This window comes from Hyperoodon ampullatus, assembly GCF_949752795.1.
Source record: "Hyperoodon ampullatus genome assembly, chromosome: 18".
NCBI lineage: Eukaryota > Metazoa > Chordata > Mammalia > Artiodactyla > Ziphiidae > Hyperoodon > Hyperoodon ampullatus.
The window spans coordinates 47,244,509-47,257,068 of NC_136931.1; the positions used below are offsets into that span (position 1 = coordinate 47,244,509).

Sequence of the window (12,560 nt, forward strand, 5' to 3'; positions counted from 1 at the left end):
TGGGACAGAGTCGATACCCTGCAGTGTGGCACCAAAGACTGCATCTTCTGGCCCCCCCGCCTCCATCCTTGTCCCCGACTCCGCAGTCTGTTTATGCACATGCCCTTGTCTTGGAATGCTCTTCTCAGTACTCACTTGGTTATTCTTATGAATTCTCTGGGACGCCCTCTTGATCACCAGGTGTCTCCTCTGGCCTCCTACAGCCTCCAGGCTTTTCCCAACGTTGCCCTGATACTCTGCCTGGGCTCCCCTCATCACAGCCCTGACCACCCTGGGCTGTCACTGTCTGAAGATGGGTCTGTCTACCCCTACTGGACTAAGACCTTTGTGAGGCCAGGCCTGGGGTTGTGTTTGGTCACTGTTGTGTCCCTAGCACTGTTCACCTGGAAGCCTAGCTCAGAAGGAGACTCAGTAAATGCTTATTAAATGAGAGAGTGGCTTGGGTCTTCTCTCTGTCCCTCCGTGGACGTGTGGCCTTAGCCCAGCCTCTAGATTTCAGTGCCTCAGTGTCTGCTCTTCATCTGTGCTCTTCACCTGGGCGTCCACTGGAGTGAAGAAAATTCCCGCGTGAGCCACTAACTGGCTGAGTAGAGCTGACCCCAGGCCCATCGCAGGATCGTCTGCCTCAGCGTTGGTGGGGGAGCTCATTAATCTTTGATCAATGCCCTTGCTATGCTCTAGGGTCATCTAAAGATCTCTCTTGAGCCACAGAGCCCCCTTAGCTTGGGCTGGCTGAGGCTGAGATGAGCCCTTCCCCAAGGAGGTGGCTTCCATACAGGGCAGCTGCCTGGGCAGCAGCTCAGGACCTTTATTGACCATATGACCCCTGGGGGTGCTAATGGGGTACCCTCAGGCCCCGCCCCATCAGCCTCCGCCGAAGTTCTTGGCTGAGCAGTTCCTGTTCCCTGCGGGCACCCCGCAGTACACTTTGGTTCTCCTGGGCCCTCCGGATCAGGTAGGGGATCACTTCCTCCAGGGAGCCATAGGGGATGGACTTGTACACAGCATAGCCAGCCTGCCCTGGAGGGAGAGTATTTGCAGGGTGTGGGCTGGTGTTTGGGGAGAGGCTCCCCCAGGCCCCATCTGGAACAGGGATTTCCATTTCTGAGAACATGGCAGACTAGGTGGGTTGGACAAAATCTCCCACTGAAAAAACTAAAAATCCTGGAGTAAACATTAAAAAAAAAAATTCTCAAAGTTATGAAAATGCTGCCAAGAGAATAAGGAATTTACTAATCCAAGAATTAAGAGAAAGTGAGAATCCAGAGAAGGAAGGGTTACACAAGAAGCATTTCTATCCTGAAGGCAAAATTGAGCTGCTATTTAATGACTTCAAAGCTCAGGGGGTACAGAAATGGAGGCTCAAAGCCTGACCAGGGTAAGAGTTATAAAGGAGAACTTCCCCAGATTAAGTTGGAACCCAAAAATCTAGACCCTCAAAGTAAGAGATAACAAGAAGTCAAACCTCCCACCCTCCCTCACTCCCAGGGAATGGCCTTGACCATGAGCAGAGCAAGGAAAAAAATAGAGAAATCCATCTCTGATAGGTTGTGGCCATGGGTTAGTCCCCTAAAATATTTGCAGCCCCAATTTGCATCCCTGGGATATCTCAAGAAACCTCAAGCTGTGAAGTTAGGGTGCACTGATTTTGTACCCCTTAGCACCTGGCAGGAGAAAACATAAATCTTCTGGTCTCAGGCCCTGGTGAACAACACAGTAAAGATAACAAGGCACACGGGCGACAAGATACCATGATGAAGAACCAACAAAAACAACAGACCGCAGAGACACAGAGACACAGGCCTGCAAGGCCTTCAGCTACGGGACAGATTTATCTGGAACGGTCTGGCGCTCTGCCAGCTGCAGGCCCTGGATGGGAGCCTGGCCAGGCATTGTCTGGGAATGGAAGATGGGATCTGTGTGGGAGGGAATGAGGCCTGGGGCTGACTGGGTGGGATGTGGGAGTGGGGCTGGGAGGGACGGATCATTCACATACCCAGTGCCAAGGAGACATGGTCACACATCCCCAGAAGTTGTCCAAAACAGACAGGCCCATCCAGAGGAATGCCCAGCTCCCACATGCTACAGAAAAGGCCACATCATCAATCCAGACAGTGGCTGGATCCAGAGCTGAAAGTCAGCCATGATGCACTCATATGGCTGTTCTAGTTATTCAAATATTGAAGTACTTCCAGACTCACTGATAAATAACCACTGCCCTGGGCCCCCTGAAGGATCCCCAGTGAGTCCCCACTTCTTCTCTGGAGCCCTGGGACCTCCCCATGCCCCAGCAAATAAGGGACAATGCCTTGTTCAGCTGGGGACTATGGGACCTGCAGGTGTAGCAGGAGTTAAATATTTTGAATATCCTCCCCATCCCCTTTGAACCTACTGGCCCACACTGTCCCTCCCCTTGTTCCATGTCCACCACCCTTTGGGCACCTGTTTCCCATTCCCCTACTCCATACCGCTTGGTTGCCTGGTGAACGGAGTCCTCATTGTGGGAAGCCACCATGAGGGGGCACATGGGGCCACGATGGGACACCTGGGTCAGCATCAGCTCCAGACAGCGGCTGTAACTGAAGGGAGATGAAGGTCTGGCATATGACACCTGCTAAGTGAGGGTTAGGCCCCAGGGACTGGGGATTTCTTTCCTTGGGAGGTGGGGTGCCTAAGGGCAAGGACCCTGAAGTCAGGAAGTACCTGCATCCCACCTGCCTCCGCTGCGAGAGACATCCCCTCTCTGAGCCTTTTTCTTCACCTTCACCTAACAGTGTTGCTGTGAGGATGGAGTGAGATGAGGGTGGACATAAAGCCTCTGGCACAATGGCACTGTCACAGCTAAGGGCCACATCACACAAGATGACATTTATCCAAGGTCATTCACTGCAGCAGTGTCTACAGAGCAGGGTTAGTAACAACCCAAATGTCTGTAAGTGGGGGACCAGCTAAATGAACACCCAGAGGAGAGTGGAGTGCCCCTGTGGGGGCAGGGAGACCCCATGATTACATGGGGATGTGAGTGAATGTGAGCTGTGTTGGTGTGTTCATTTTCATATCATTTTGATTTTTGAATCATGTGAATGTATTATTTATTCAAAATCTCTATTAAAACATTAATGGTACTGTGCTGGAGAAGATGTGGAGAAATTGGAACCCTCCCACCGTGCTGGTGTGAGTCTAAAATGCTGCGGCCACTTTGGAAAACCATCTGGTAGTCCCTCAAAAAGTTAAACATGGAGTGACCATATGACCCAGCGATTCCAGTCCTAGAGAACTCAACTTTTAAGAGAATGAAAACTGTATGTTTACACAAAAATGTGTATGTGAATGTTCATAGCAGCACTATCCACAATTGACAAAAAAAGTGGAAACAATCCAAATATCCATCAACTGATGAAAGGATAAATCAAATGTGAACTCTCCATACAATGGAATATTATGCGACCATAACAAGGAATGAAGCACTGACACATGCTACAACATGGTTGAACCTTGAAAACATTATGCTGAGTGAAAGAAGCCAGGTACAAAAGGTCATATATTATATGATTCCATTAATAGGAAATGTCCAGAATAGACAAATCTATAGAGACAGAAAGTAGATTAGTGGTTGCCAGGGGCTGGGGGTGGGTGGGAATGGGGAGTGACTGCTAATGCATATGGGGTTTCTTTTTGAGGTGATGAAAATGTTCTGGAATTAGATAGTGGTGATGGCTGCACAATCTTATGAACATACTAAAGGCCACTGAATTGTACACTTTAAAATAGCAAATTTTACGATATGTGAATTATATCTCAGTAAAAAAAAAACAAAAATGGTGCCAAATGATTAAGCCTATGGGACACAAATGTGCCTAGGAACCTTCATGGGCTTGGATGCAAGCTTAGCCTTCGTGGCTTAGCAACTTGCTCTGGAAGCTTGGTAAGTACTTGCAACTCTACAGACCTCTCCTTGGTCCACTGTGAAATGGAATTGGGCTTTGAAAACTCCATGAGGACAGGGCCTGGTGGCCACCTTGGTTGCCACTGCAACCAGGGTGCAACACAGTTCCTGATCTAAATCAGGTGGTCAGGGACTTCCCTGGTGGCACAGTGGTTAAGAATCCGCCTGCCGATGCAAGGGACACAGGTTCGAGCCCTGGTCTGGGAAGATCCCACATGCCGCGGAGCAACTAAGCCCATGCGCCACAACTACTGACCCTGAGCTCTAGAGCCCGTGAGCCAAAACTACTGAGCCTGCGTGCCATAACTACTGAAGCCTGTGCGCCTAGAGCCCGTGCTCCACAATAAGAGAAGCCACCGCAATGAGAAGCCCACGCACAGCAACGAAGAGTAGCCCCCACTTGCCGCAACTAGAGAAAGCCTGAGCGCAGCAACGAAGACCCAACACAGCCAAAAATAAATAAATAAATAGATACATTTAAAAGAAAAATAAATAAATAAAGTGGTCAGCAAGTATGTATTGAAAGAATAAATTCTTTTTTTTTTTTTTTTTTTTTTTGGCTGTGGCCTCTTGGCTTACAGGATCTTAGTTCCCCAGCCAGGGATTGAACCTGGGCCCCTAACAGTGAAAGCCCAGAATCCTAACCACTGGACTGCCAGGGAATTCCCTGAAATAATAAATTCTTACTTCCCAGGGCCATGGGATGGTGGCCCAAGGAACTCACAAGGATTTGAGGTGAGTAAAAATGTGGGTTCTAGAGCCAGTCTGCCAAAAATCTTGGCCCTGCCACTCACTAGCTGTGCGACCGTGGGTAAGTGATTCCACTTCTCTGTGCCTCGATTTCATCCTCTGTGAAATGGGGATGATAATAATAGTGTCTACCGCTTGGGTTGTTTATTCATTCTTTCAACAGATCTGTACCGAGCACCCACCACACAGCAGGCGCAATTTTAAGCACTGGGGGTTCAGCAGTGAACAAATCAGAAGGCCCTGCCCTCCCGGGCCCACGCTCCCATGGGTGAGACGAATAATGAGCAACCGAATGTGAAACCTCAACTGCTGATAAGCGCCGGAAGAAAAATCAATCTAAGAAGTGAGTGGGTGTGGAGAGTTCTAGTTTTTGATAGGGAGGGCAGGAAGGTCCCCTGAGAAGGTACCAACAAGTAAAGACCTAAGGAGGTGAGGGATTGAGCCACACCACTGTCTGGAGGGAGAAGGTTCTGGGCATTGGGAACAGGAAGTGCAAAGGCCCTGGGGGGCATCAAGGAGGCCAGTGTGGCTGGAGTGAAGTGAGCGAGGAGACAGGATTGCAGGCAGCTGCAAGGATCTGGGGTTTATCAAGGGTTCACTGGGAGCCATGGGAGGATTTTGAACTGAGGAGGGACAAGATGTGAGGCAGGCTCCCTCTGGCTGCATGTGGGGACCGAATGGGGAGGGGGGATAGAGAAGGGAGCAGGAAGCCCAAGGAGGAGGCTGCTCTTCAGGGGGGAAGTGACAGTGTCCTGGACTGGGGAGAGGGAGTGTTGTGTAGACCCACACAGGACACTCAGCTCCCTGGGAAGTGAGTGCTAATGAAAGGTTAGATGCTAATATTGTTTGTCTCAGAGACCAGCCTGCCCCAGTCCCACCTCTGACTGGTAGCCTTGTAGTCAGGCTGAGTGGGATCTTCGGTACCCTGGAGCCGGGCCACCTCTCTCTCCTTCTCCAGATACGCCCCTCGTACCAACTTCACCCCAAAGGCCAGGCCAGCCCCGTCTGCGGCCTCAGCATCCCGCCTCAGCTGCTCATAGGTGTCCTGGCAGAGCACAGGGGCAGCTTCGGGTCAAGGTGCTGGGACCCCGGCCTGCGGTCCCCTCCCCCGGACCCCTCCCCCACCCCCACCCCAAGTGCACCACACACCTTCAGATAGGCCTGGTAAGTGTTCCACACCCAGGGCCCGCCTTCCCTGGGGCTGTTCCAGCGAGTGGCCAGAGCGGCCACCAGCAGAGAGAGTGCAGGGTTCAGGGAGGTGTACTCAGCATCCACCAGGAGCCTCACATGCTGGGCCCGGGCGTGCTGAGGGTGAGAGAGACTGTGGTCGGGCCCCCAGGAGCGACCAGCACGCAGGTGCAGTGGAGCCAGACCGCGGCCGCAGGTGTTACCTGTACCACCCGGTGCAAACGGCTCAAGGAGGCCTGGAGATGCCGGGTTTGCTCAACACTGAGGCAGGAGACCTGGAGGTCCTGTGGGGGGTGGGGGGTGGCAAGAGCAGTTCAGGGCTACTGGACCCTTCCAGAGCCTAAGTCTTCTCTCCTCCACCAGCAGGAAGGGAAAAACAGTTTAGAAATTGAAAAGTAACTGTATCACATTGATATTGATACAATGGTTGAGAGCTCAGAATCTGAGTTTGAATCCTGGCTCTACCACTTACTGTGTGGCCTTGAACAAATCATATAAACTCTCTGGGCCTCAATGTTCTCCTCTGTAAAATGGGGGTGATAATAATAACTACCTCATGGAGTTGCTGTGTGGATAAAAATGTGTCAATATGTGAGATGTGCCTGGACATAAACAGGACAGGACAGTGCCAGAATATGATAAGCACTCAATACATGTTATAATAATAGGTGGCTTCAAATGCCATCTTATGTATTTACTCTTTACAATGATCCTAGTAGGCAGATGTTATTCCAAGCTCTATTTTCCAGTGGGAGAGTGACGTGACTTGGAATTAGCATCTAGAAGGTGCTTGGAACAGTAGCTAGCTCATAATAAGAGCCATAAGTGTTACCTTGCATTAGTCTCTTGGGACCTCAGTTTCCTCATCAAACTTTGAAGGCCTCATTGCAACTCACAAGGCTCCCCTGGTCTGACCCCTCTGTTCTCACCTCCTCCCACCCTCCACCTGGCTTACTGCCCTCCAGCCTCACTGGCCTCCCTGCTAGTCTTTGAACATGCCAGGTACCTTCCCACCTCAGAGCCTTTGCTCTGGCTGTTCCTTCCGCCTGGAACACTTTTCGCCCAGATGTCCACTTACTTCACTCCAACCTCTCCGCAGGGTCTTTATTTCAATGCCACCTTCTCTATGAGGTTTTCTCTGGTTTGAACTTGCAACTCCCTTCCTGGGGCTTTCCTTTCCCCTTCCTCAGCCTTATTTTTCCCTACAATGGCTGTCTATACTTGTAACATATCGGCTTTGTTTTTTGTTTTAGTACAATTAAACATTTATTACATTTTTTCACACACTTATGGATAGAGTGAAGAGAGGGCAATGTTCCTCTGTGTCTGTCTCTGCACCACTCTCCCCATCTGAATCCAAGATCATTTGACTGTAAGGGAACAATAAACAGAAACCTTTCAAAAGAGCTCAGGTGAAAAGGCGGTTTACTAATAGGGGGAAGCTCTCGGAGCCCAATTTCAAAAGCACCTACTTTATCTGCATTAATTAATTTGATCCCCTAAAACAATTAAGTAAATATTATTCCCAATTTCCAGATTAGGAAACTGAGACTCTGAGGGGTACTAGAACCTAAACTTGAAAAAGAATGATTTTCCTAGCTCGGTGCGCTGTGCCGCCCCCCCTTCACTGGCACGAGGCCCTGCAAGCCCCCACTGGGCTTTGGTTTTAACAACTGAGTGTCTCTTGCGCCTCCCAGACTAGCAAGAAATTACCTCGAGGGCAGAGATTTTGTTTATCTTGGTCATCATCCCCACCCCTGGCACAGCACCTGGAACGCGGTAGATGTTCAACAAACGTTTAGGGAATTATTACATTTGTAATGTGGAAATAATAACTGTCCCTAGTTCAGGGTCCTCTTAGGGGGATTCGAGGGTGAATGTGAGCTGCTGGTGACTCAGGGAGTCCAGCTGGGTTCAAAGAAATTGGGAAGTTAAAGAAAGAGGAACAGGTGGAATTTAGGGCTCCAGTATAGTCAACAGGATGGATATGGATCCCATCCCGGGGGAGAAGACTCTCCAGGAGAAGGGAAGGGTGAGGGGCACCTGTGGAGTTCTTCTCCCCAATCAGAGAATTGTCTCCCTGTGGGGCATCATCCCAGGAGAGTTCTGGGGTGTGAGCAGCTGGTGGAGCCGCCACCCTCACAGAGGGCCAAGAGGGTGCCACATGCAATTTCAGGTCCTCATTTACCCTTCACCACCCTCTGAAGTAGGGACTATTGTCATCCCCATTTTACAGAGGGGGAAACAGAGGTGACGGCACAGAGAGTTGAAGTCATTCATCTAAAATCACACAGCTTGGGACTTCCAAGCTGTGTCTGGTGGAGAATGGTTAAGAATCCACCTGCCAATGCAGGGGACACGGGTCTGAGCCCTGGTCCGGGAAGATCCCACATGCTGCGGAGCACCTAAGCCCATGTGCCACAACTACTGATTCTGCGCTCTAGAGCCTGTGAGCCACAACTACTGAAGCCTGCACACCTAGAGCCTGTGCTCCGCAACAAGAGAAGCCACAGCAATAAGAAGCCCATGCACCTCAACGAAGAGTAGCCCCCTCTTGCCGCAACTAGAGAAAGCCCGCACGCAACAACAAAGACCCAATGTGGCCAAAAATATAAATAAATAAATAAACTTATAAAATCACACAGCTTGACCCGGGATTTAAACCTCAGCATCTCCAGGCAGAGAGTAAATGCTTCCCTTGAACACATGTAAACCACTTAGGATAGTGCGTGGCACATTGTGAGTGGTAAGTTCTCCACCATTAGTTTACTGCTTCAGACTCACTTGCTCCATTCATTTACTCATTTATTTAACATATGTTTATCACATCTTGTCTAGGTGCCATGGCCTGGGATATGGCCGTGAACGGGACAGTTATGAATCGTGCTGTGGAGCCAGTGGCTGTGAAGACCAAGGATGGGTGGGGCTTGGGATCTGGGATGGGGGTGGTAGGACTGCTCTGAGATGGGGACAGGAGGAGGGGGCAGGTTTGGGGAGACACAGGCCAGTGTGGGACCCAGTTGTTGTGAGGGGTCTGGGGGACGTCCAGGCGGAGGTTCCAGAGGGACTCAGGGGAAAGGCTGGGGCTGGAGACAGAAGGCAGGCATCATGAGTGCAGAGCAGGGAAGCAGGCTGTAGGGGTGGGTGCGAAGGCCCCTTGGAGGGGAGTAAGGACTGAGAGGGGAGTGAGCCGGGACCTCGCCCTGGGGAACCTCCATATTTAAGAGTCAGGCAGAGTAAAACCTAACAGATTGAGAATGAGCTGGCAGAGATGGAAAAGGAACAGCAGGTCTGATGGTGTTGGGGAAGCCAAGGGAAGCTAGTGACACAGAGGGATGAGGGCCCCTCTGTCATCGTGCGGATGCCAGCCTGGCAGGGTCTTTAGTCTTTAAACCCACACTGGGAAGAAATTACCATCACTGTCCTCACATGAGTAAACTAAGTTCACGAAGAGGTGAAATTCGGTACACTCCAAAGCTGATCCTTTGAAGCACTAAGTCCTGCTTCTATGTGTTCTGTGACACGTATTAAAAATTACGAATTAAAAAAAGAAACCTCAGCAGGTCCCAGGCAGCATTATTTGGGGTGACGGAGGCTCAGAGGCCAACCGGGTGTCCATCCCAGGAGAGGTAAACCATGCGGCCAGAAGCAGCCATTAAAAACAATGGATTAGGGACTTCCCTGGTGGTCCAGTGGTTGGGACTCCACACTCCCAGTGCAGGGGGCCCAGGTTCGATCCTTGGTCAGGGAACTAGATCCCACATGCTGTAACTAAGAGTCCACATGCTACAACTAAAAGATCTTGCACGCGGTAACGAAGATCCCACATGCCACAACTAGGACCCAGAACAGCCAAATAAATAAATAAATATTTTTAAAAATGGATTAGATGTACACAGAGATGCTTGGAGAGATCTTAAAATCAGAGTGCTCAGTGAAAAAAGTAAGAAACAGAATGCCATAGATAACATAATGTTACTTGTGTGCGTTTAAAACTATACCCTCCACCCCCCACCCAGCCCCATTGATGGAGAAGGGCACAAGGGAACTTCCTGCAGTGATGGAAATGTTCTATACCTTGATAGGGATTTGAATTGCTCAGGTGTGTATTTGTCAAAGCTCATCAAAGGGTACATTTACAATGTGTGCATTTCATTGTATGTAAATTTTACCTGAAAAGAAATAAATACAGAGCTCTAATTAGTGATGTGCATTCTGAAGCATTTGGGGGATAAGTGTGCTGAGGTCTGCAACTTACTTTGAAATGCATCAAAACAATGGGGATTGATGGATGGATAGAGGAATGGATAGAAGGATAGATAGGATTTAAAGCAAGTATATGCCCAGTGGCATGGACGTACATACACTACCAAATGTAAAATAGATGGCTAGTGGGAAGCAGCCGCATAGCACAGGGAGATCAGCTCGGTGCTTTGTGACCACCTAGAGGGGTGGGATAGGGAGGGTGGGAGGGAGGGAGATGCAAGAGGGAAGAGATATGGGGATATATGTATATGTATAGCTGATTCACTTTGTTATAAAGTAGAAACTAACACACCATTGTAAAGCAATTATACTCCAATAAAGATGTTTAAAAAAAATAAATAAATAAAGCAAGTATAGTTAAATGTTAACGGCAGCAGGTATATGGGTGTTCACTGTAAAATTCTTTCAACTTTTCTGTACGTTTGAAATTTTTCATAATAAAATGTTGGAAAAATATGCCCCCAAAGAGCATATACTTGGCAAAACAAAATCACAGTAACAAAGAGATACATGCTGCTGATGGCAGGGAAGGTAGAAATATGATATGGAAATAAAGAACAAATGAAAGAGGGACTTCCCTGGTGGTACAGTGGTTAAGAGTCCGTGCTCCCAATGCAGGGGGCCCAGGTTGGATCCCTGCTCAGGGAACTAGATCCCACATACATGCTGCAACTAAGGGGCCTGCTGGCAACAACTAAAGAGCACATGTGCCACAACTAAGGAGCCCACCTGCCACAACTAAGGAGCCCACCTGCCACGACTAAAACCCGGCGCAACCAAATAAATAAATGAATAGAGTAAACATTTTTCAAAAGTTACAGTTAATTTAAAAAAAGAATAAATGAAAGAACAAATGAGTGAATGAATGAACCAAAACCCATTGGTCTAATCATAGCTACCAGCTAGTTAGCACACACTAGCATAGCTGAGTCAATTGATAAAATATTGATTACTTTCTTCTAGTTGGTAAAGAGCTGCTGTCTCAATCTCTCCTCTGAGAGCTCCCAGCCCCCAGGCTCCTCCCCTAGAGTCCACAGGTGACCCATATTCCATTTATTCCAGCCATGCCCCAGGTCTGTAGCCACACTTATTCCGATCATTCTAAGCCTGGAAAGTAGAGGTAGTTAAACATTCTGAACATGCCGCTGGCGGGTGCCTGCTACCTCCAAGTCCAGGGGGCTCTGCTTCCCCCACATTCCCCACCAACCAATCTCCCCCAGCCTGAGCTCCTTACCCGCCCAGAGTCCATGGCTTCAGCCAGTCTTTCAGGGCTCAGCTCCAAGGACCCCCCTGGCCTTCGGACGCGTGAGGTTAGCTCCTTCTGGAATGAGGTGGTAGGTGGGGTAGCGAGGGGGACCTGGGGGGCGCCCACCCCCTCCCCTCCCACCCTGCCAGTCCCTTACACAGAGCCGAGTGCTCATCAGCGCCGTAATCTTCAGCTGCATGAGGATGTTGCCAGTCGGGCCAGGGCTCTCCAGGAGGCCTCGTGACAGGTCCACGCATCGAAGCATAGCACTGAGGTTCCCCTCATACCAGGCCTCACTGCCCAGCCAGCAGGCGTCAGGGTTTGGAGCCCACTAACCCCCTTCTTGCAAGCCTCCCGGCCACCCTGGTCCCTGGCCCCATACTCACCCAGTCTTGACAGCTGAGTCTGGCTCCTCCTCGGTGGGCACTGCCAGCAGGGGCCGGAGGCCTAGGGTCTGGAGCTGTTGGACACAGCCCCTCACCTCCTCTGTGGTCTCACCAGCCACAAACTGCCCGTAGATGGATGCTCGGAGAAGCGCGCCCGAGAGCTGGGACCCCAGGAGCCGCTGAGACCAGGCTTGGAGCTGGGGTGACAGGGAGCAAGGGCTCAGAGTCTGGCCCTGGGGACCCCCTGGGCCAGTCCCCACGGTCACTGCTCACCGCCAGGCCGTGGGTGACCAGAGGGGGCCAGGCACACAGCCGTAGCACCAGCAAAGCCCGCGTCAGTTCTCCTGTGCCCTTGAGGTGGAAGGCCCCACCATCAAAGCTGAGGGGCTTCCAGCCCCCAGGGGAGGGGCCCGCTTGGGAGCAGAACACACGACAGGTCCAGAGCATCAGGAATCCTTCGCCACTTCCACACCAGGTCAGGGGGCTTTGGAGGCAGCTGGTCCACCTAATGCCCCTTGCCCGGCCAGGGGCAGTGACTGATTAACCAGACAGTAACCAGGGAAAGGTAAATCTTTAGGATCACAGGCTCCTTGAGGGGCAGTTAATTATTAACTTATGGGGACATAGTTCAGAATAACGGGGACAGGAAAGGAAACCCCCCAAAACAGCCCCCAACGACCCTCAGAATAACAGCTCACAATTATTAGGTGCCCATCATATGCCAGTGGGTGTTAAGTGAGAATGTGGGCTCTGGGAGCAAGGCAGTGTCGCTTTGTGA

General features: G+C 50.4%; 1 protein-coding gene across 1 annotated transcript; it reads right to left on the reverse strand.

Moving 5' to 3' along the window:
* Positions 1 to 835: 835 nt before the first annotated feature.
* On the reverse strand, positions 836 to 12,229 carry PRODH2 (proline dehydrogenase 2; the record flags this gene model as incomplete). The annotated part of the gene is made up of 10 exons (XM_079723188.1): positions 836 to 1,020; positions 1,997 to 2,082; positions 2,469 to 2,579; positions 5,575 to 5,741; positions 5,846 to 6,001; positions 6,088 to 6,168; positions 11,385 to 11,471; positions 11,554 to 11,692; positions 11,783 to 11,979; positions 12,056 to 12,229. The coding sequence occupies 10 exons, from the start codon at positions 12,227 to 12,229 to the stop codon at positions 836 to 838; spliced, it is 1,383 nt and encodes a 460-aa protein (XP_079579314.1).
* Positions 12,230 to 12,560: the final 331 nt, after the last annotated feature.